The sequence below is a fragment of the Colletotrichum siamense genome, assembly GCF_013390195.1.
Source record: "Colletotrichum siamense strain Cg363 chromosome Unknown KSG_Cg363_contig09, whole genome shotgun sequence".
NCBI classification, from domain to species: Eukaryota; Fungi; Ascomycota; class Sordariomycetes; order Glomerellales; family Glomerellaceae; genus Colletotrichum; species Colletotrichum siamense.
In genome coordinates this window covers 3023560-3046131 of record NW_023501022.1, presented here as the reverse complement: position 1 = coordinate 3046131, position 22572 = coordinate 3023560, and the positions used below count along the sequence as shown (strand labels likewise).

Genomic DNA, 22572 nt, shown 5'->3' with positions numbered 1-22572 from the left:
CAGTTATATCCATCATAGAGAGAGCACCCCCCTGCACTCTTGGCACCACTGCCCTTCCAGCCATTGGCGACGTTAAAGCTTCCACTGTTGCCTGGCATGTTTAGTGAGAAGCAGTCAGGCGCAGTCCCTCATTGACATTTTCGCCAGCTAGAGGGGAACGGGTCCACCAAGATGCCGTTTCGCTAGTGTAGACAGAGCAGCCTGAGTTGGAGTAGAAGTTGACTTGAACAGCTTTTCCGGATTCGTAACTGGCAGATGCAGGATATCTTGGCAAGCGTGAGTAAGTAGGTGACTACCTAGGTCAAAATTGGGCCCAGCCAGCGATTGCGCTTATTCATCGTCAAGCAACACGTCAACCAGGCCCATGAATGCTGAGCGAATTTGGTGAAGCAAGAAGACTTAGTTCTGCATGTTGCATTTGCAAGTGGCATCGGAACTCCATCGACATTTGGGGGTCAAAAAGGGGAAATGAATGATGTGGTACTATCTGAGGATGCGGATGATCTTGATTGCTACACCTGATGATGTAAAATACTATTCTGCAGGCTTTATAGACTGGTTGTCTCTGAACACATTGGTGGGATCATAATCTTCCTTGATCCATTCGAGCCTTCTAAGGTTGCTCCCATAATAAAGCTTTGGCGCTTCGCCCCCGGATATCTGAGAGTCGGGGTAGTTTGCATACATGCCCCACTGCCCACTCTGAAGTCCGCTTGTAATGCTCTGCCTGAATCCCTGCAGGAGTGCAAAACCAGTCGATGGATAAGTCTGGCTTTGAGAGACACTGTCCTTGAGCTGAAAGAGAAGCATTTTGTCTCTGTGAGCATAGGCTGCGTCGATCGGTTTCGAAATGGCGGAGAGGTCGCCTCCGTGAAGGTTCATGTGGATGTACCAGGAACGGCTGACAGAAAAGCCTGATTTATCAATCGCGTTGACCAGAGATTGGAAGTTTGCTTTTGATAAGGCTAGCGTCGTGAGGCTCGAGGCGTAGGAGTTGTCGTGCTAACCCTATCAGTGATGAATACCGTTGGTCATGGAAAATAACTGACCTCGTTGTAGCTGCCGGTAGTAATGTCAATATCAGTAACGCCAGCATAGTGCTTGATAAACTCGATCCAGCCGACTGTCTTAGAACTGGAAACCTTCACCCCCAGTTTCGTTAACAAGGGCTGGATTGCCGTCTTGAAAGCTGCATCGTCTCCGACGAAACCACCGTTAAGGTAGCACCCATCGTTGTTGAAGCTTACAGATAGGGTTAGCTCTGCTGGCATCCCTTTGGCAAATTCCTGTGCATCCAAAAGTTGTTGGGGAAGCTTCTGCGTGTCCCATACGACGTCGATGTCAAAGTATGTCATCTTCTCCGGTGCGACAAAGGTGTTTAGTTCAAGCTCGACCACGATAACCATCGACGAACCGGCGCCACGAATGCCCCAGAACAAGTTTGGTCTTTCGGTTGCGGAGCAGCGCGTGATAGTTCCATTGGCGAGAACTACAGTTGCTGCCTTGATCCAGTCCATAGCAAAGCCGTACTTCCGAGAGACCATGCCGTGACCTCCATGTAGAGCGTGACCACCGATACCGACACTGTGTTTACGTATGAGTCTACCAGTACAAAAAGCCGCGCGAAGCATAAAAACGCAGGGTGACTTACGCTGGACATGTGCCGTGAGAAATAGCTCTCTTTCCATTATTGTAAAGCTCAGTCGCGACGTGGCCCAACCTCGCTCCGGCTTGGACTTTAGCTGTACCGTCACTTGCAACGGTTACCGAATACATGCGGTCCATATTGATTACCAGGTGGCCATCCTCTCCGCCAAAGCCGGAAGAGGTGTAGCTATGCCCGCCGCTCTTCGCATTGACATGGACTCCATACTTGGCCCCACAGGATACCGCCGAAGATACTTGCGCAACTGTTGTAGGGACAGCAACAAGAATAGGCTTGACGGGAATGCGAAGATTGTAAGGGGTGAGGGAGGAGCCAATTGGGACGGAAGCAGTCTGAAGACAGGCTGTCAGATCCTCTAACGTTGTGGCGGCGATCGCAAGGGATGCGTGGAGGACGAAGAACCGTGATAAGACGTGCATTTTCACCATAGGTTGCCAGTTAAATGAACCGCCTGCCTAGGATGCGTTCAGTGTTGAAAAGTCTAGAGAAATTTCAAAAGGAAAGCCTTTTATGGTAACTGGTTGCAACTCCACAGATGCGGTATGCGAGCTGGCCGACCTTCTGATATTTGCATTAGGTCAGTCAGTCTCATAGACGTCGGGCAAAAGATTTTCTCCGTCACCACCACCAACCACAAGTATCAGCCGATGGGTGCAGTGGCTTTGAACCACTGTCAGCATTGTTTTCGTCTGTAGCCTACTCTTCCCAGCACAGCTGAACCTGCGGAGAACAATCCTTCCGCTCTTTCACTTACCAGCATATTGACTACCCCTGCACGTCAGCTCGTGTATGCGTGTCTCACCATCCATTTACCCGGCTAAGGTGCCAACTTGCCCCACACTTACTTCTGCATTACTGGGCTTTTGCCCAAGTACTCGATGGGATTATGCCATTTTGCGGTAGGTGGCGTTACCTCATTGATGTGCAGATAGAATACTAACAGTTCCCCTCTCATTGAATTGTCGAGGACTGTTGCAATTGATCCCGAAACATATATCAACATTCGCATGCTTAGATGCTTTGCTTTTAGACATTTCAGCTCGAGAGGCAACGTGGTAGAGCAACAGTAGGACAGCGATTTGTTCAATGTTTTGTTGATGGTATGTCAGAAACCTTTCTTATGAACGTAACACTCAATTTCTCAATCTTTGCCCATTTTTCCTAGTTAATGTAGCTGTCTTCTCTTTCAGCTCGGAGATCTTCCCAAAGGGCCTCGATAGCAGCAACAACGGTGCCTGGGAGTGGGCCGTTTCCAATTGCCTTGATGTTACTATTGCCAAAGTCAGAAATAGGTCATGAAAGCCTCCGGATCCGCAGACGTCGAAGCATACCTCTCAATTTGAGATTCCTTGCTGGCCCCCAAGATGATACCGTCACCTTGCCCAAGTGCCGAATGATAATAGGCCCACCGCAATGCCGCTTCGATAGACGTGATTCCAACGTCTCTGATAGCGGCATTCAGCTTCCGCTGGGCATTATGTAGCGACTCTTTGTCCCACAAGGCTGACATGTACTTGGCAATTCGGCCATCGCCACTGAATCGCGTGCCTTCCGTAGAGCCAGATGTAAGGCTTCCAGAGAGAAATCCTGCGGCAATGACTCTGAAAGCGTTGAAGACGATGCCATGCTCACGAAGAATGGGAAGCAAATGCTTTTCCATGCCTCGGCTGATGAGCGAGTACTCGCCTTGGTAGACTGTAGGTTTTACGAACCCATGCTTATCGCACACCTCGATGAAGGCAGTGAGTTGACCGGCAGTGAAGTTTGACACTCCAAGCTACATTTAGGGTAGAAACTGTTAGTTGAATTCCAAATGTGGCAATGGATCTTCATATCGAGGTCCATAGGTAATTTAACTTACCTGAGCAAACTTTCCCTGCTTGTGAAGTTCATCAAGCGTTGACGCCTGCTCTTCAATGGGCGTTTGGGAATCGGGGAAATGAATATGAAGAGTATTGATCTGCGATCGATGTCAGACCCTTGACTTCAAATCGCAGGCTGATAGCATTGACAGTCTTCTTTTTCATACCTTTGGAATATTCAATCGCCGAAGGCTGTCGCTGACACTCTGTTCGATGTTTTGTTTCGACAGCTCCCCTTTGTGATCAGCTGACATTGCAAGAATCTTGGTATCGACGTGAAAGCCTTGCTGAGTAGCCTTGGTTTCCCCAATCAATTCTTCCGATCTACCCTGAGCCTCGGCCGGGTACCGGCCTGCCGTATCTAGCACATGGACATAGTGTTCTTTCAGCAGACCCAGACACGACTGCACCTGCTCGACATTGGTAAATTTGTCACCAAAGCTTGCAGTTCCGAAGATTAGCTGCGGATTTGATGCTGGAGACATCGTTATGGATGGCTCTCTATTGCTGATTGGGAGTCTAATGAAGAAGCAGTACGACCGAAACTGGCGGAGGATGTTTGGGGACCATGTCAGACATATGTATCAATTATGCCGCCAGCTGTGCACGCAGCTTATGTAACGTCGGGCCGAAGTTCGCAATTGTTCCAACTCGCCTTGTCACGTTTTGGGTAAGAGTGCCTCATAGGGCTTATGGCTGTGGATAATGACGTATTCAGATTCAAGTAAGAACTAAAAAGGTCAAAGATAGGTCCACGTTCCACGACGATCCACACGAAGATACCCGTATGCTACCTTGTCAGACAAAGCTCAATGTGATTTCTAATACCGCTACCATCGCATGATTAGGCGGCATGAAGGAGTGTTTCGAAATCCTTCAGAGCCCGATTTGGTAAGTCGTATCGGCTGGTTGTCCACGACGTGAGGTCAAGTCCTTGACTGTGCCCAACTGCTTTCCCGCACTGCTCGATTGCAGGACGAAGACCAGGACCTTGACAAGAGGGGAGATCGGGCGAGGCAGAATGATAATCTCGGCGGTGAGTATCTTGACGTATAGTCACGGTCGGTATTGCTTCATTGAGACTTTTCTTCCACCTGAAGGTTTGTTGTAGATATGCGTTTCGTCTAGATGCATTTGATCGTTCCATTCCTAGACATGCAGCGGCATGTCTGACCAAGGCAGGATCTCAACCTCCGATATGTGATCGAGGCTATCTACAATCATCGAAAACTCCCACTTCGGAGGCTTGCTTTCCACTGCCTGTACTGAAAGACGGACGCCATACTCAGTCCTTGGAATACGGGCCAAGGCAGAATGTTGTCTGGGAATTGGCGACCTCCTCAAAGCGTGAAACATTTCCTTGTGACTCATGTCTCTTCCATGGAGTCTTAAATTAATGAGATCCAGCGGCATCTGATAAGGGCCATACTCGACAAGTGTGTACGTGAGGTAGTCGTGGTCAAGGGGACCGAAGAACACAAACATGAACTCCATGATTTGAGGCGGAATGTCATCGATAGGATCCTCAACCTTCACTTCGATGAGCATGGATCCACGTGGACCATCGCGCCCAGTCATGAATACTCCAGTCTCATCGTCCCAGTCAGCCCAAGGCCAACATCGGATAACCCTGACTCCCGGCGGCCAATAAAATCGTAGTTCCCTGTACCGATCCAGAGGGCTCCACATGGAAAGATCATTGAGAATGTAGGCGTTGGGGCAGTATCGATCAACGTCCAGACGCTTGGTCCGCTTGTTTATTCTGACGAGCGACAGGGGGTTTTGTCTGACGAATAGACCTGAATCGATCTTTTTCAACATGACGCCTAAGTCATCGTCAAAGAACATGTTCCGTTTTCTGGTGGATTCCCCGTGAGTGCGAGCGACGGGAAGAACGTATGAGTAATTCCCCTTATGTCGCGTCCACACCAGCTGGAGTCTGCAGGTTATTTTGATGCCAGCATTTGTGACAGTAACATCGCCCTCTGTCTGTCGTTTCAAAGGTGTGATCTTAAGCTTTGACCCGACGAGAGGATCTCTTATGGCGAATTCGCTCGGGGACTCCGCAAATATACCACAATTGATATTCTTGTGATCTTGCCACGTGCGACGGACAACGGGTACATACTCCCAGGCAAATATGGATAGGTCGTTTGTAGTTTTGATGATTTCTTGTTGAAGTCGCAGGAAAGCCCTCTTCCCCTCTCCGTACAGCATTGGCATGTTGACTCCAAAAATTCCAAGTAGGCAGTACGCCAAGTCCTCTGGTCTGGTCGTCTCTCTTTCAGATGCCCATGACATTCTTTCAGCCACACTGAAGTCGTTCAGGTCCTGAGACATAGATAGAATGTCATGGTTGGTGGATGTTATTTCTGAAAGCAACTTCGCCATGCCAGCTTTCACTCCAATGCGTAGCCAGTTACGACAAAAGAATTGGACCTCTCGTGGAGCTATCAGCTCCTGCAATGTCCAGCCGCGTTTGAACCAGCGCTGTTCTTTTAATGCCTCGTCGCCGGCGCCATCGCGAAGATCCGAAAGATAGACATAACAGACGGCGGCATCTTCGTACCATTTGTACATTATGTTGATGGCCTCGGAAAGCTCCGTACTGTTGGTCTTGTCGATACAGCAAGTGTCAACCCAAGCGTACCGGTAACCGTCAGCAGCACCGAGCTCGCATGTTTGCCTGATTTTCTGAAAACCCTTCATCTCGTTCCTTATACTAGGCTTGTCCCAATCCTGAAAGGTGACTTCTTCATCCTCCCAAGTATGCGAGAGAATAACATAAGGCTCGATGGATGCGCCAAAGCGCTCCACGATATCCATCGTTTCCGTGTCAATCAGTCTCATAGCTGGACGCTCAGTCGCCAAGGACTAAGTAGGTCAGGTGCGCTTGTCCAAAATATGAGGGAATGTATGATGGCAGCAAGGATCATTAGGTTTATAGCTGTATTTTAAATCAAGTCGGACTTTCGAGAAAATATCAGGAGAGGTCGTTCGAGGTCGTTTGGGGTCAATAAAGCTTTCCCAACGCAAATTGACGAAGCGGGGTTTCTACAAGATGCTGTTGGCGCCTGGTATGATTCGGTCTTTTACGTCGGCCAGCGCGGCAGTCTGCACACCTTCCAACGACCAATTACATATTCCATAGCTAACCCACTTTCGCATAAATGGCAGCAATTCTCTCTCCATGGGCTCCTGCTATTGTACTGCGTTACAACCGTTTTCCTTCCAACGGGGACAATCGATGCTGTTGGGTCGGACATAAATGTATTGACGATTCACCGTTCCTTCTACCAGTATTTAATGTATCCAGAGACTGCTGCCTAATGTTGCCATGACGACTGGAGATATCTATTTGCTTCGGACGCCCCTCTCTTTGCGGCACAGTCAGGTCACTCCAACATGCCACTTTGTATGTATAAAATGCCGACCTCTACAAGCAATTGTACAATTATATAAAACAAGCATCTGCGTCTTCTTGTCCAAAAATATGTATCCAAAGGTTGGCCCTGTTTTGTTATGCATCGGGACTATTGTCACGTTCATTACGACACTGGTGCACGGGATTACCCCTACCCCCATACCCTCTTTGCTCGCGACCACCGGAACATGCAAACCGCACACATGGGCCAATCCCACAACCCCTGGCCAACCTGCTGTCACAACCTCCAGGCCATGCCCAACTCCCACGACGATTCACGATATCAGAGGAGGTGATACCCAGCCCGGGGACATCAACTGTCGCTCTTTGGGTGACACTTACGAGAAAGTTGGCCCCGAAACATGTCAGGAGCTTGCAGACGACTTCGGAATCTCGCTTGAGAAGTTTCTTTTCTTGAATCCGTCTCTGGATCGCGACTGCAAGCACATACTTCCATGTGCAACGTACTGCACTGCTGGATGTGAGTAGACATGTATTGCAAGTCTTCGCGAACTACGACATGCTCAACGATTCTATCGCAGTTATCGAACCCGAAAGAGCGTGGGACGGGATTTGCGGCCCGTCGCGTCCGGGCGTCACCTGCGTCGGTACAGACGGGCAATGCTGCAACTCGGAGACTTGGAGATGTGGCGAGAGAGAGTGAGTAACTCGTGCTGCTACTCCAATTATAAGCCATCAAAGTATTTCGTCAAGATTTGCCGTGGCTAATGTATTTTCACAATATTCAGCATTGACTGTGCACCTGGTACTTGCTGTACTCTCAGCGGAAGGCATCTGCTGGGGCCATAAAGTGTACACCACAGATGGAACCTGTGGGTACGCAAATGGGAACCGCAAGTGCGCTGGCAAACAAGGAACATGTTGTAGCATCTACGGTCGCTGTGGACGAGACGATGATTTCTGCGGTGCAGGAATCTGCCAGTCAGGGGACTGCGAAAGCCAGCAACCACATCTTGATGTATTCCTCATGAGCAGCCAGGTTTGCAAGCCTTGAGAGACATCCTCGATGAGGCTTAGCCAAGATTTTCCCCAAGACTAGCCTTCCATTCCGCCAACGCAGGGCCCCAACCACCCAGTTGCAAACAGCACTCTAGTTCCTGTGTAGGCGTGGTACGAGAGGGTGGCATGAGAGATAGACCCTCTCTTGCTCTTTCGAGTAAATAGGTACCAAACATTAAGCGGTGACCGTTGACTCGCCAATCGTTAATACACATCCGGGGTTTCCAATGGAAACATTTAGATGCCAACTTCATTGCTACCTAGATTGACAAATGTGGGGCGTCGCGCGGTGCGATCACCATCCAATTCAAATGAGGGGTAATCAATGTGATCCAATAACAAGTACCCCACTATTGTGAGAAGCTTGAAGTCTGTCACGCACTCCTCGTGAAACTCAACCGACATATAAGTTTCAGCAGAAATAAGCTTAAATCAACGAGCGATCCTTCGACAAACGCTCACGGTAAAAGAGAAAAACCAATCGATGTGAATGGCTTGAGTGGGGTTGGGGGAACGTAATGCCTTCTGTGCAGCCGAGTGGCTAAACAAATATCCGGGGGGCGCTTTACTCACGATTAGAAATCCATACAGACGTCATAGAAGCCAACTATGTAACTCACACGCAAGCGACGACAGCTATATCACGATTCCAAACATCTCAGAGCTACCAGACGAAATCTTGGACCCAGCGTTTTCCTTTCACCAGACCACCCACAACAATGCCTGCCAAAATCTTCCTTACGGGAGCCACAGGCTACATCGGCGGCGACGTCCTCTACCGGTTGTACCAGAAGCACTCAGACTTTGAGTATGCACTGCTTATTCGGACAGAAGAAAAGGCAAAGAAGGTGCAAGAAAGGTTTCCTAAAGCCAGAATTGTCATCGGGGGACTTGATGATTCCGAGATTCTGGAGCGCGAGGCAGCATGGGCTGACATCGTAATCCGTGAGTTTCACCTCGTTCCGAGATCCTAGCCAGCAACTCACTAACTCAATTCCAGACACTGCCGATTCGTCGGATCACTCAGGCGCGGCGGAGGCTATCGCAAAAGGCCTTGTGTCTGACCACTCGCCATCCAGGCCTGGGTTCTGGCTGCACACGGGCGGCACGGGTATCCTCACCTATTTCGACTCCGAAGTCAAGAAGACGTATGGAGAGCACGACGACAAGGTCTTCAACGACTATGATGGTGTCGATGAGGTCGTTAACCTGCCAGCCGCCGCTTTCCACCGCAATGTGGACGAGATCGTCCTCAACACCGGCATCAAACACGCCGACTCCGTCAAGACTGCCATTGTCTGCCCGCCCACTATTTACGGCGAGGGGCGAGGCCCAGTGTCGGGGCGTGGTCGTCAAGTGTACGAGCTAGCTACTTTCGTGCTCAAAGAGGGATACAGCCCCCGCATCGGCAAGGGACTTGCGCGGTGGAACAACGTCCACGTCCACGACCTCAGCGTAGTGTTCGAGTTGCTGGTTGAGGCCGCGCTCGACCCATCTCGCAAGGATGACAAGGAGATTTGGGGAGCACACGGTTACTTCTTCACTGAGAATGGCGAGCACGTCTGGGGTGATCTGGCAACGCTGGTTGGAAAGGAAGCCCACAAGCAGGGTTTCATCAAGGGGGGAGAGCCGGAGGTGCGGGGTCTGTCTTACGACGAGGCAGTTAAGTCATCTGCTGGGTTTGAGGCAGCGAGCTGGGGTCTGAACTCTCGAGCTGCCGCCATCCGAGCTAAGAAGGTTCTTGGATGGAAGCCACAGGAAAAGAGTCTCCAAGATGAAGTTCCTACTATTGTCAAGTCCGAGGCGACTAGGCTGAAGCTATAGACGGGGAAGTGATGGGGTATGATTATTACTCATAGTATCGGCATATTTTCTAACTTTTGCTTCACGTTCGAATGTTTCCATTGCGATCGGCGAGTCCCATCTAAGAGCCGAACCTCACAGAAGTTGAATGACAAGCCCTCTTGATGACATGATTGTGTTCCCGAGTCTCATTTGCTTTTCTCATTGCCATCAATGAGTACCTGACATGATAGGTTTTTATGGCAAGAGTCTGGCGCTTGAAACCGAGACATGCTCGGAGTAATTCTGTCGAAGTACGGCTGGATTCGAGTTATGATTGGCCACGAGTAAAGCCGTCGTGTAATGAATAAAGCGGTGTGTTGGTGCCATGCAGGATCTATCCATGGATCAGAGAATGGGGTGGCTGAGGTCAGCATCCAACATGCCAGGTACAGCCCCCGCGTAGTTATTAGGCACACATGCTTTCATGTCTTCTCCTCACGCCCAGTTATTCATTCGCCAACTTCCCAAAGACGGAGTGATTGTGGCGGCTGTGATCCACATGAGTTTCTAACCATGGCAAACGAATTCAACGCGTCCTACTTCTGTTTTACCCAGGCCCGCTGCAGACTTTGCCAGTTCCCTGTGCGCAGAGGCGACGTAATTATAGCAGGTGCGTGGCTAGCTGCTGTACTGAGCTCGAATGCTAATGGTGAAATACTTACCTAGCTGTCGAAGAAGGCTTCGCTACCGAGTTCAAACTTCCACACTTCGGAGACTTCTGGGACCGAGGGCTTCACATCAAATTTCACATTTGCTTCCTCAAGAAATGTAGAGTTCGTGAAGAAGCGACCGTGTGCTATCATGTTGATTGCTATCGTGACCGCTTGTACTCAATTACGCCGATATTCCTGGCCGGAACTGAGTTCTCCTTTACCCCTTTTCCCGAGGAGGAACGGCGACGGGCTGAATTCAACCGGCAGATTCTGGCTTGCAAATTGGAGCAGATGGACTTTGGGGCCCAACGTCTTCCATACGAGTTGTGGTTGATTGTTGCCCGGCATCTAGTCCGGTGGTGCGCTCTCCATATGTTGGAGTGCCAGGTGCGTACAGCTGATAAAGTTGGCGATTCTGTCCTTGACTTGAATCAATCTGTGTTCGCATCCTACATAAAGATCGATGGTCGATACTACATCAAGAGACTGCAAAACACACCCGATTCAAGAAGTGGCAGTGGATGCTGCCTTCTACTACCGACTCGAAACTCAAGAGAGAAGGACACGAATATTCTCGTCGCAGAGGATCATATCGGAATTCGTCGACTGGCTTTTGTTTCAACAAGAAATCTGGAGGAATGGTGTCGCAACCAATCTAGTGTGCCCGGCGCCTGGTGGAAGAACATTTCTCAGGGAGTTATGCCCTCTGCCATCACCATCAACGGTGATGTTCGTATGCACTATGAATTTTCCAGTCACATACTAACCGATCACAGGGCCTAAAGGTGAGAAGTATCCAGAGCAGCCAAATGCAAGACTTGGCTTTGGTCGGCTGGCCGACCCCTCTGTCATCACCTCCACTCGTCGTCAAACTAGCGACATTGGAACCACCCCGTGATCCTCCAGATGGGCTTCGCATGGACTTCTTCGATTGCAACGCACCTGACACGATCGGATACTCGGTGGCGCTCAAGGGACGCTCAATTGCTGGGGTCGTTGCCCACAAAAAAGGTGAAGCAGACGTCCGAAGCGTGTACGAGAAAACCTGTCCCACGGACTGCTACTGGCAGTTTATGCCTATAAATGAAGGGGAGTATCTCACCGATATTTGCAGGCTAACCACGCCGCCTTTTGCAACGAGACAGGACGTTACTGGAATGACTGTGAGGGAAATGCCCTTTCTTTACCACTAAAGCTGACCAGTTCATTCTAGTTCACAACCAATCGTGACCGGACTGTCTTCTTCGGAGTCTACGGACTAAACGATGGGAAATATAAACGCATTTGGAAACTCTCAAATAACCCGTGTCGGCTATATTACAATGATCGTGACGGCTTCTTCGACCGAAGCTTTGTCGATTTCGTCGGTGTTGAACAGACCAGCGGCGATCTGGCCAAGCTCAGCCAAGAGAATCTACCTGCTCCTGTAGTTTCTATCTCGAATTTTCCACGAACTATCCCAAACACACTTCGGTTTTACTCCTCATGCTCTATGCGGCACTTGACTGAGGTTCAAACTTGTGGCTTTGGGACTGGCTCTCATCAAGAAATCTTAGGAATGCTTCTTCGCTATGCAGACGGCCACCGCGAATGTGTCGGCTTTTTCCGTCACGACATGATTCTAGAGAGGATTTCGGTTGGAGAGACGGACAGTTTATATCTCTGTGTCAAACAGACCGAGAAAACGATCCCTATGCATATGTTGCGGTGGTGACATGTCAGGCACCAGAAGATCAAGCAACAGCTCGCTGGCTTCAGGTCACTCAATCTGGCATCTTGGAATGGTGGCACTCCGCTGAGGGCGCTGCTTTGTATTATAGCGGTCAACGTCTCGGTGTAGTATACTAAAGTAGCATGAAAGCGGAAGCATTGCTTTCCAATGCTGAACAGGTAAAACGCCCTACCTTTAGTCGATATTGATCTTCAAACGAAATGCCCGAATTAGAATCCCCGCTGCCTTTCCAGAGGATTGACACGTGTCGTGGCCATTGTTGTCCCGCCGCAACACTAGGACCCAGTTTTCCACCTCCCAGCCAGTATTAACGATCTGCGCGGCCTGCCCTTTACCCTCATTACCAGCAGGACGTACTGACCGTCCTATGCTTACTAAAACCTTGGAAGCATGCTCTCTAGTCTAGTAGTCATTGATGAAGATCATTGATGGGTTTCTGGCAGCATTGGCTATGTGGTTGGAGTTCAGCGACAAGGTTTCTGGCATTCTGCACCTCAGAGTTGAGTAATGACGATGGCATTAATATATGTACCTCAGTATCACAGTATCAAATGGTGAGCCAAAAGTCAGTTTGCTCCCAATCCTCTCTAATGAACTTAGCATGCTTCTCGTCGCACTATGCTTACATGTCTCCAGAGCCTTTGTCAACGTCTTGATTGCAGCGGAAGCATGACTCCCATGTCTCGTCTCTTTCTCATGCCACTCTGACTTTGATCTGTTGAAGCGGACAGTTGGCACACCGGAAGATGTTGCAGTTGGGACATCCAGGAGTGGAGTTACAACTCATCCCAGTATCGCCACATTGACACTAAGTATCCGAGTATAATCAGCATTCCAGGGCCAACTAAAAGTCCACGTGTTGCAATTCGTAAATTTACTTACGCAAGTCCAAACCCATTGATATTCATACTTTTTACTGCCACCATATCCTTTGAACGAGTGCCTAGAAGACGGGAACACCGGGGTGAATCCAAGTTGTTGAGTTGCGTTGGATGTATTTGGTCGCGACGTGGGCTGACCTTCCTTGGAGCCCTGGTGCAGCGCCTCATCAGTTTTTATTGCAGTCATTGGTATCGAAGAAGTTGAAGTTGGCGCTTGTATCGAGGGGGCATTTTGGGAGTGTTGTGTCGTGGCGCCAAAGCTTCCTTCGTTGGTGGGGAGGTTTGTCTCAGCAGGGAACGACATTAAGATGTTGACAATTATGTCCTCGGCGCTCATAAAAAGCGCTAATGGTTCACCTGCGTAAGCAGCTACAATCATGCCAACAAATTTTGTGTCCTTAATCAGCCATGCACCCGAGGTTCCCCTTGCTATATCCGATGTTTGGTCAGCTTATTATAACCGCACGGAAAGTCTTAGTCGTAAGATGTTCACTTACCGAGTGGTTTCGCCAACTCTACAGTTCGCAATAACAACTTGCCATTACTGAAAGGAAGACTTGTGGCCCGCGGTAGTAAGGTTCCTTGTGCTACATTATCAAGACCCAAGATGACTGAGACCGGCCCTTGCTCCAGCTCGTGGTTAGCAACAAATGAAGTAATTTCCGCAGTATCAAGGGCAGAAAAAGGCCTGTTACTAAAACCATCGAAGGCCTTGGTTCTTAGCAGTGCGTAGTCGCTGGATGAAATGGCGTTTACCGCATGCTTCTTATCGGAGTACAGCTTGCCAAGAAAGTTGATCCCTACGACACCGTCGAAGGGCTGCCATCGAGCGACCTTTGACGCGTCCCGCTGTCCGAGAGAATCTTCATCAGGATCGATGAAATCTTCTTCATCCTCGCCGCCGTCTATTTTACTTTCTCTTTCGTCCAAATCCGACTCGCAAAGATCGGTATTCCAGAAGGTGTAGTCAGTCTCTCGTTCCACACCTGTAAGCCCCTCTTGTTCTTCGTGGAGGGACATCTGATCCAGAATTCCGTGGGCAGTGGTCATTGCAACACTGTCAAATGCTTGATGATAATCACCAAGAATTTGACTGAGGAGCCCTCCAATGCGAGAGAAATGTTGTCCCAAGATTTCGCCGCTTCTGATCAGCGTAGAGCAGCAAAGTGTACCGCACACCGAATCGACAGTCCTTTCGCCATTTGGAACCTCGAAATGATATAGAATCACTGTCCCAGGTTTTTGAAGCCCCGACAGCCCTTCTGGCCCAACCGGCAGTTGAGATAGAGGAACAATCGCTCCAGCAGCCATAAATACCGGGCCACCGACATGGACCTGTGGGCGTTGGACCGAAAACTGTATTGGGCGCTCTAGATCATTGATGCATTCAATGGTCTCTTTCCGGCACTCTTCGCTTCCACAGTATATCCAAATGCAAGGCGAAATAGTAACCAGTTCCGAATGATTGTTACGTTTGCCAGACAGCCGCAGCATAGACACTATCCGCCAACTGTTGGGATGGGGTACCCTGTTGGTACGGAACCTTCTTTGTTGGTGTTTCTTAACGAGATTCAGTTCGACCACCCGCAAATCGTAATCCAGGGCCTGTTTGTAGTCGTCCCATTTCGCTTGTAAGGTCGAGGAAATTGGCAACTTTGACTCGTACGCGATCCAAATGTCGGAGGATTTGAATCGGTAAATGTCAGAAGATACAACTGGCAGTTGGTAGGTGTCTTTCGTAAACTCCATGTCCTTGCCTTTCTCATGTTGAATTTTGCCCTCTTCTATCTCGGCATCAACACTGGCAGTCGCGAAATGCTGCAGATTCCTTGGCGACGCATCGTTCGAACTAGCCAACTTATTGCTCGCATCCAATGCTGAGGTACACACTAATGGAGGTTCTTCGAGTTCGACGTTGATACTATCTCCAAGTGACGACACGATCGGTGCCTGAGGCTCTGAGAGATTAGAGGCCTGTCCTATGGGGGATGTTGTATCTGGAGCTTCCACCGAGATCGTTTCGGGGGGGCGCGGAGGGTTGCGGGCCAGGTGGTCAAGAGCTGGAACAACCTCGTTGTGCTTAGGGCGTCGATGAGTCGTGAGACTACCCAATGCGGCAACGGAATTACGTAGCCTCTGTGATGCGGACATTTCTTGAAGTTGGGGGTTCGAGTTTTCGAATCTCTTGAATACCGAGGAGAAAAATTTAAGCTGCCATGATTTTGGCTGCCTTAGTCCGGGTGAGAACAAACCAGCGTTCAGGGCAAACTACGAAAATTTTTTCCACAGCCGCTCAGGCCTGAGCGGCTGTGCAAACAGCCACGCAGATGTACGCCAATCAATCATGAACCTGGGTACTGTACCATCTAAAATTCTAAATACATCGAAGGGGCTGAGTGCAGAATTTGCCTCACAAGATTATCCAATGAGTTCGCCGTAGTCCGTCTGACGGGTTGCCCGCGCTTGGGAGCAAGGAATTTGCTTACGTGGGAGGCCTCCATGATTTAATAGGTGCCCTCATTAACAGAAGCAATCTTCCGCGCAGCTTCATTTCATGTGCGACTTCTATGAGCTTTCATCAAGTCCTCACCCATGATGGATATTTCGAGATATCTGTTCAGGGGAATAACATCAGATACCGCCGTAGCAGACATTCAGCTCTGCAAAAAGTTCTGGCCAACGTTGGCACAAGACGATCTGAAGGAATACCCTCCACACCAATACACGATTTTGACGAGCCATCTGAGAGAAAGGGTCTCAGCTATCACGCAAACTCTAAGCCCTTATGTGTCATCGGCCGCTGCCACACAGACGTTAGATTCGATGATAGCATGCGTGCACAATTCTCAACACCGGCCGGTCAAAGATGTTGCAGAGGAATTTAAGAGTCTGATTCCTTCGTGGGAGGAAAACGAACGAAAATTCATGGACATCACCTATTCCACAATTTCACTTGCCGCCATGGTGGACATTGACAGAAAGCTGTCAAATTCTACTTCATTGGACATATCACTGGCACATCTGATTGACCAACATTTCAGCCCAGCCAGAGATATTAAACCATGCCCAATCAGCCCCGAACTCACCGTGAGTTACCTAGTTGTGAACTACGGATTCTCTGTTCGATGGACAGACTACTTGAATGAGCATCTCGATATCAACTGGGAACGCCGAATTCTCTGGATATTCCAACACAAAGTCTGGCTAGCTGCACAAATTAACTCCAAAGCCGACACTCTACTGCCCCTAGAGGTAGCTGAAGAGGCGCTGGATACGCTCAACTGCTTGTTCCCTCACCACCATGCCCCAACGACTTCCTTCATGGCGAAGCATGGGCAAGAGTTTCATCGATTAGGGTCTTTCAACAGAAGGCCAAGAACTGAAGTGAGCGACTTCAAGTACTGGGGTGGCAAGATTGAGCAGTTGATGGGAGAATTGGGTAAGCCGCGCAGGGGGCTCCGTCAGCTGCGCCCAGACAAGCGAAATGTTCTCAACCCCGTCAACTTCTGGGTTGCCGCGGGTTTGGCATGTCTTGCGTTTCTGAGCAGTATTGTATTTGGAGCGGTATCAATCTACTATGCCAAGCGTTCACTCGAGGTATCAGAACAGTCGCTTGAGCTCTCGAGACTTCAATATCTTTTGTCAGTCGCTCAGGCATGCTCGACACCGAAAGACGCACAATCCTTGCCCGAGTTCTGTTCAAATTAGGGAGTAGTCAAGTTGAATGTCAAACGGGTTTATATGAAGCGGCTCATAGACAAGCTGACAAGAAGGCTATCAACTCACTCCGCTGGGATGTTGGTGATACTTAGTGTGATATGTACACCTGCAAAGTAAATGACAAATCGGAACAAGCGCCAATGACAAGAATCGCAAAGCTTACTGAAATCAAGACACGATTAACACAACTGAGCTTCAACTAGAGAGATCCAAGTGAACCTGGCGGATATTATTTGCTTGAGGGGATGGGGTTCCTCGTCACAGTCAATTCATACGCAGTACCGTTATCATTTCCTCAACATAGAGAATAATTACCTATTCCATACATCCCTCAAAACATTCATCTTAACTTCAACCCCAACGCGCACCCAACGCATTATACAAAGTCTGATTCACAGGCAACACACTCCCATGCCTCAACCCACTCGGGAACCCCGTCCTTGAACTCGCGCTCCACCCGGCATTGCTCGCCACATTCCCCGTCTCATACGGCCTGTACCCGTCCTCGCCGTAGAAATCCAGCAGCACGTGCGCCTTGCCCGCGACCTGGTTGTCCCAGTAGCTCGCCGGGCCCTCGACGCCGCTCTGGATGATCGCGGACGACCCGCCCGGGCGCGTCCACGTGCCGAACAGCCCCGTGGTCGAGACCTCGACGAAGACGGTCTTGAGCGACTCGTCCTTGAGGAAGCGCACGAAGGACTTGCCGTCGGTGCCCGTCGGCAGGATGTTGAGGTCGATGATGTTGGTGGGCGACTTGTCGATGTAGGTCGCGGGCGCGGAGAAGGTCTTGAAGTCGGAGGTGTAGGCGTAGCGGATCACGATGGGGCCCGGGGCGCCGGTGTGGTTTGGGTCTGAGGAGGGGTACTGCGCGGCGTGGTGTTAGATTATGGGAATTCAATGGCAAGCCGACGGCCGTGAGGGGCAGACTTACGAATTTGGAGGCCCAGTGCACGAGGTACTGGCCTTTACTGGGATCCCAGATGGCCTCCGGGGCCCAGACCATGCCGGCGCTGGAGTTCTCGACGACCACGAGGCGCTCGCCGCTCCAGTTGACGAGGTCAGTAGACTCCCAGACGAAGATGCCCTTGGAGCCCTGTCGTTGGGCGGCGTCCCATGTCGTCTAAACTTTCGTGTTAGACCGGCACAACATTGGATGAACACCATCAGATGACATTGAGAGTCTCAACATGCCTTGCCAATGTCCAAATCCGTTCCGACAATATACCACTTCTTCCCCTTCTCCGCGCCGCCGCCCTCCACAATCGCAGGGTCGCGCACGCCCCCGGTGCCCTTGGTGGGCTTGATCACCGGCGAGCCAGAGTTGAGCGCGCGGAAGGAGACGGCGTTGTTGCCGTTGCTGAGGTACAGGTAGACGTATGGGTCGGCGCCGAGGAAGAACGCGCCGAGGTATCCGGTCAGACTGGGATCCGCGCGGGGGGCGAGGTCGCTGAAGTCGAGGGACTGGATGGGGGAGGCCAGGGCTGCTGTTGCGGCCAGGCCAGCGCCGAGAAGGGCTTTGAGAGAGGGCATCGTTGTGGGGAGCTGAATATATCACGAGGACGCTGAAGAGAAAAGGAAAGAGGATTCAATGAGATTGAGGCGGAGGTGAGTGCTTTTGAACACTGCCTGAATGACCCCGCAACTCTGGGGATATCAAGTCGTCACGCCTGCACACGTCGTCATGGAGACTCGACTACTCCGCCGAGGCGTGCTGGTGGGCGGTTATCGCGACATTGCAACGCGAGTAGCGTCGTGCTCGGAGGGAGCCACGGATTGGAACGCATGGCATTGGGAGGTGGGAAGGTTCAGGATAGACACCTCCGCCGAGGCTAAGATGGACCACCATTCATACGCATCGAGTGGATGCCCAGCCACTAAGGGTGCGATTTTCCCGTGATGGAAGAACTGCTGTTCGCTCATCTCACACGTGGCGGGGGCCTCGGAGCCGGGATGTAGGCAGTTTGTGAGGTTGCAGCCGCCTTCTCTAATTTGCTTGGCTAGTCAGTCACGAGGGTCCATTTGGGCAGGATAAAATGACTTGAGTGTGTCAGTCCACCGGAGCAGAACCCCATTTCTGCAAAAGACATCATCGAGAAAACGGAAGGTAGCGGTAAACAAGGCAAAAGAGCAAAACAAGGCCGCACATCCGGCCCCCTCCGAGGTTTCGCTCGGTACCTGACAGGCACCGGACCACCTGTTTGACAGCACAGATCACCAAGAACAGGGAAACGCAGGCATGGTCCCAACCTTATGAAGAGGGGCGGCGCGAGGGGAAACTGGGGAACTCCCAGGTGCCGGGAGATCTTTCGCCAGATGCGACGTCAGGTGCGCTGTGCCTGTGTGGGGTTCGCGCAGCTCGCGGGGCACATCATTGGTGCGCATGTTTGATGAGGACGGGCCGAGGGAGGGAGCTATGTCATTGGGATGGTCACAGAAACGGACAAGTCGGGATAAGCTTGTGGTGGGTGGATATTTATACGAGATATGTTCCCAGAGGTTCGTTTTAAATATGTACGAGGAAGATGAAGAAAGTATGTACATGAAAAGATAAAGGAAGTCCACGTGCGATCTGCTTGACTCGCATACCTCAGCGTTGATAAAGTTACAAGCACTGTTGATTGTGTCAGCAATGTTCTTTAAAATGGGCATGTTCCCCTCGTTCTTATCGTCAGTGGATTGAGAAGATCCAGAAAAGGCGACATACCTGAGAGTAGTAAGAGTCCTTGAAAGTGCACTTCAAGCCCGTGGCGCACTGGAAGCTCCCATTCCATGTCGAACCACCGCACTGGTCGTACAGCGCACCAGCCTTGGCCGTCGCAAGGGCGAGGATTTTCGCAGCAGCATGCTCCGCTGCGACGACAATGTAGGACGAGGGGTTGGTTGTCACCATGCCTGGGAAGATGGACGCATCTGCAACGAAGAGGTTGTCTGTGCCCCAGACCTTGGTGTTGAGGTCAACGACGGCATCGCCGCCATTGCGGCCATCGCCAGTGCCAAGCTTGTTGGTGCCTACACGATGGTTATCATCGTCAAGACTCATTTATATCATGGGCAACGGAAAGCACTTTGGGCAAGCTTACCGATCCAGTGGTTCGCACGACGATTGGAGTACGATACCAGCATGTTGTTGACGTAGTTCCTCGCCGTTGTTCCCGGCTCGGGGAACAGCCAGGTCAGGTTGGCGACATTCTTGAGGGAAGCTTGAAGGTTTTCAATGCCCTTGATGACGGCCTCGACGTCGTTTTGGTCCCTAAGGTAGGGCACGGTCGAGACAACGGTACCGAGGTTGCCCTGAATTGTCATTCTGCCACGGGAGGTTGCGCCGCGTCCGAGATATTGACTGATCGTGATGGACTCTGTGGGGAAGGTCAGCTATCATGCCAATCGAGTGAGCAGGTTGGGAGGACTGACTTCCATTGGGAGCACCCAGACTGCCCTCCATGCGGGCAGTGTACTGAAGCTGGCGAGTGATGCCATCGGCACCCTTGAGTTCCTCGAAGAAGCTGTCATGGCGTCAGTGGCAGTCTCAAGATTCGCAACGGGCAACTTACAGAGGCCCAATGTTGGGCGCTGATTGAGCCAAGATACCACTCCTCTTGTTGAGGTACAGGTTCTTGTCAGTAACGTTGGGGTCGTCGTACGCCTCATAGAAGTCATAGAACTCCACAGCAGGGTGCGAAACCACCAGATCAGTCTGTCGCCAGTCAGTTTCCTCCAAATTGCCACGTTGTCGGTCAACTCACATTGGTGTGGTCCTCAAGGTTGTAGCCAACGGGAAGTGTGATCCACGAGCTGTTCGATATCATCGTTGGCCCATCGGTGGAGCTCTTGACAACGTCAAGCTGGTCCTTTGGTCCGATTCCACTGCGTAGCAGCAGCTTCGCACTGCCGAACGTCCCGGCTGACAGAATCACTCGGCCAGTAACCGCGGTTACGTTGACAGTCCCTTGGTATCCTCCACTGAGGTATGGCTCGACTTCAACACCAGTGATGTGGCCGCCGGTACGGACGACACGCTTCACGGCGGTGTTCATCCACAGCTTGAAGTTGGAGCGCTTGCTGGCAGACACGAGGTACGTCGCCATGGGTCCACCGCGTTCGCCTCCTGAGTACATGTACGGCGTCTTGCCGAAAGTGCGGTTCTTGGAGTTAGGGTTCGCGTTGAGGTCGAGCTCAGTCCAGCCTCCAGACTTAAGACCGGTCGAAATGACATCGCGGCCAGCCGTGAGGTAGACCTTGCCGTCCTGAGACGGAGTGGTGGTCCCCGGAATGCGGGAGAATACCCGCGATGTGGCAGCAGCTACATCTGATGACTTCCAGCCAGTGGGGAAGTTGTAGTCCCAGTCCAGAGAATACGGCTAGACGAAGTTAGTGATACGCAATAACCAGCGAAAGGATGAAACTGACTTTCCACCAAAGCGCAGCGTTGATGGCTGTTCCACCACCAAGGACGCAGCCCGCCATCTGGTCAGTGTCCTGACAGGCGATACCGGCTGAGTTCTCCCAGATCTCGTTGCAAAGTCCAGGCACATCGAAGCGGGTGAGGTTGGTGCCAGTAAGCCAAGTAGGCTTCATAGTGCCACCCCATCTGCCGGAAGATGGAGGACCCTTCTCGATGAGCAGCACGCTCTTGCCGGCTTCACTCAGCTTGTCAGCCAAAGGAATACCGCCAGCTCCAGCACCAATCACGATGTAGTCGTAAGACTGAGAGGGGACAGGGACACCAGTAGGACCTGGGGCCGCAGTCGACGTCGCAGTCGGAACGGACGTGGATGTGCTTCCTCCACCGCAGCTACCTGTGACAGTCTTGGTGGCCAGGGCAGCCCAGGCAGAGTACGATGGGTTAGCAATGTCGCTGTTGAGCGAGGTCCCGTGGATGTTCTGGTTCTCGTGTTGTGCAAGAACGATGTTGGCCGGGCAGGTTGGGTTGGTCGGGCTGCTGAACGCCTGTGCCCAGCCAAGAACCATGGAGCCAGCCGAGGTACTGACGCTACCAGTAGCACCGTTGTGGTTCCATTGGAAGCAGTTCTGGCAGCGATAGATGAGGGTGTAGTGGGTGGCATTGATGGTCGAGGAGATCTGGGTGAGCTTGGCGTCACCGGCATAGACGGCCGGCATGTCGTAGCCAGTTGCCCAGCGGAAGGAGGTGAGGATTTCGTTGCCGTTGGGCCATGCCATCACAAGTAGCTTGTTTGTCATCGTACCGCCGAGGGAGATACCGCACCAACCGGTACCTTGGCCATTCTTGGAAGCGCATTGCTGTTCACTTTGTAAGCATCGAGTAGGGCGTATTTGAGAAACGGCGATAACATACAAGATAGCCAACATATTCGTTGGCATCCACCGTGAGTGCATTTTGAGGTAGGGCGAAACCGTACGTCAGGCCGCCGGCAGTCTGGGCAGTCGTAGCAGACCATGTGCTGAAGATGATCCCGGTTGTAGGGTCGGTGTAGGTTGTTGGAGTCGAGGCCTGAGCTGCAACTCCTTCTAGGACTAAGTGATGATGTTAGCGGAAGTCTTGGTTGGGAGACTCGGTCACGTACGCGGCGAAGCCGCCAAGAGGGCTGCCAGAGCACCGTTGCGACCGAAGAACTTCATGGTGCCGGACGTCAACGTCAACAAAGGTCTAACAACCAAAACCGTAATCGACTCTCTGCAACTCGCAGATGGGAGAGGCAATATTTAAAGGGGCGACATCTTCTCACCATCTGCCAAGCATTCCCCCTGCCCATCATATCACTTTGCCTCCCTCTTCTCCTCTGCGACTTT

The 22572-nt window shown here is 51.2% G+C and overlaps 9 protein-coding genes across 9 annotated transcripts; 3 read left to right on the top strand and 6 right to left on the bottom strand.

Annotated features, from left to right (window-relative positions):
* Positions 1–534: 534 nt before the first annotated feature.
* On the bottom strand, positions 535–2085 carry sorD-2 (FAD-linked oxidoreductase sorD; the record flags this gene model as incomplete). The annotated part of the gene is made up of 3 exons (XM_036645343.1): positions 535–1002; positions 1050–1584; positions 1652–2085. The coding sequence occupies 3 exons, from the start codon at positions 2083–2085 to the stop codon at positions 535–537; spliced, it is 1437 nt and encodes a 478-aa protein (XP_036489318.1).
* Positions 2086–2827: 742 nt separating this feature from the next.
* On the bottom strand, positions 2828–4013 carry Akr7a3-0 (Aflatoxin B1 aldehyde reductase member 3; the record flags this gene model as incomplete). The annotated part of the gene is made up of 4 exons (XM_036645342.1): positions 2828–2936; positions 2998–3443; positions 3528–3626; positions 3696–4013. The coding sequence occupies 4 exons, from the start codon at positions 4011–4013 to the stop codon at positions 2828–2830; spliced, it is 972 nt and encodes a 323-aa protein (XP_036489320.1).
* Positions 4014–4677: 664 nt separating this feature from the next.
* On the bottom strand, positions 4678–6354 carry CGCS363_v013492 (Vegetative incompatibility protein HET-E-1; the record flags this gene model as incomplete). Its single annotated transcript, XM_036645341.1, has 1 exon — positions 4678–6354. The coding sequence occupies one exon, from the start codon at positions 6352–6354 to the stop codon at positions 4678–4680; it is 1677 nt and encodes a 558-aa protein (XP_036489321.1).
* A 1053-nt stretch (positions 6355–7407) lies between these two features.
* Positions 7408–7967, top strand: CGCS363_v013491 (uncharacterized protein; the record flags this gene model as incomplete). The annotated part of the gene is made up of 3 exons (XM_036645340.1): positions 7408–7433; positions 7495–7616; positions 7702–7967. The coding sequence occupies 3 exons, from the start codon at positions 7408–7410 to the stop codon at positions 7965–7967; spliced, it is 414 nt and encodes a 137-aa protein (XP_036489254.1).
* Positions 7968–8691: 724 nt separating this feature from the next.
* CGCS363_v013490 (Uncharacterized protein) lies at positions 8692–9796 on the top strand (the record flags this gene model as incomplete). Its single annotated transcript, XM_036645339.1, has 2 exons — positions 8692–8917; positions 8973–9796. The coding sequence occupies 2 exons, from the start codon at positions 8692–8694 to the stop codon at positions 9794–9796; spliced, it is 1050 nt and encodes a 349-aa protein (XP_036489255.1).
* A 534-nt stretch (positions 9797–10330) lies between these two features.
* On the top strand, positions 10331–11663 carry CGCS363_v013489 (uncharacterized protein; the record flags this gene model as incomplete). Its single annotated transcript, XM_036645338.1, has 3 exons — positions 10331–10427; positions 10484–11199; positions 11247–11663. The coding sequence occupies 3 exons, from the start codon at positions 10331–10333 to the stop codon at positions 11661–11663; spliced, it is 1230 nt and encodes a 409-aa protein (XP_036489959.1).
* A 941-nt stretch (positions 11664–12604) lies between these two features.
* On the bottom strand, positions 12605–14133 carry CGCS363_v013488 (uncharacterized protein; the record flags this gene model as incomplete). The annotated part of the gene is made up of 3 exons (XM_036645337.1): positions 12605–12651; positions 13222–13512; positions 13581–14133. The coding sequence occupies 3 exons, from the start codon at positions 14131–14133 to the stop codon at positions 12605–12607; spliced, it is 891 nt and encodes a 296-aa protein (XP_036489426.1).
* A 3021-nt stretch (positions 14134–17154) lies between these two features.
* CGCS363_v013487 (uncharacterized protein) lies at positions 17155–18333 on the bottom strand (the record flags this gene model as incomplete). Its single annotated transcript, XM_036645336.1, has 3 exons — positions 17155–17667; positions 17735–17923; positions 18022–18333. The coding sequence occupies 3 exons, from the start codon at positions 18331–18333 to the stop codon at positions 17155–17157; spliced, it is 1014 nt and encodes a 337-aa protein (XP_036489837.1).
* Positions 18334–19405: 1072 nt separating this feature from the next.
* On the bottom strand, positions 19406–22401 carry CDH-1-2 (Cellobiose dehydrogenase; the record flags this gene model as incomplete). The annotated part of the gene is made up of 9 exons (XM_036645335.1): positions 19406–19414; positions 19508–19812; positions 19884–20159; positions 20215–20306; positions 20355–20497; positions 20547–21161; positions 21211–22062; positions 22118–22296; positions 22347–22401. The coding sequence occupies 9 exons, from the start codon at positions 22399–22401 to the stop codon at positions 19406–19408; spliced, it is 2526 nt and encodes an 841-aa protein (XP_036489836.1).
* Positions 22402–22572: the final 171 nt, after the last annotated feature.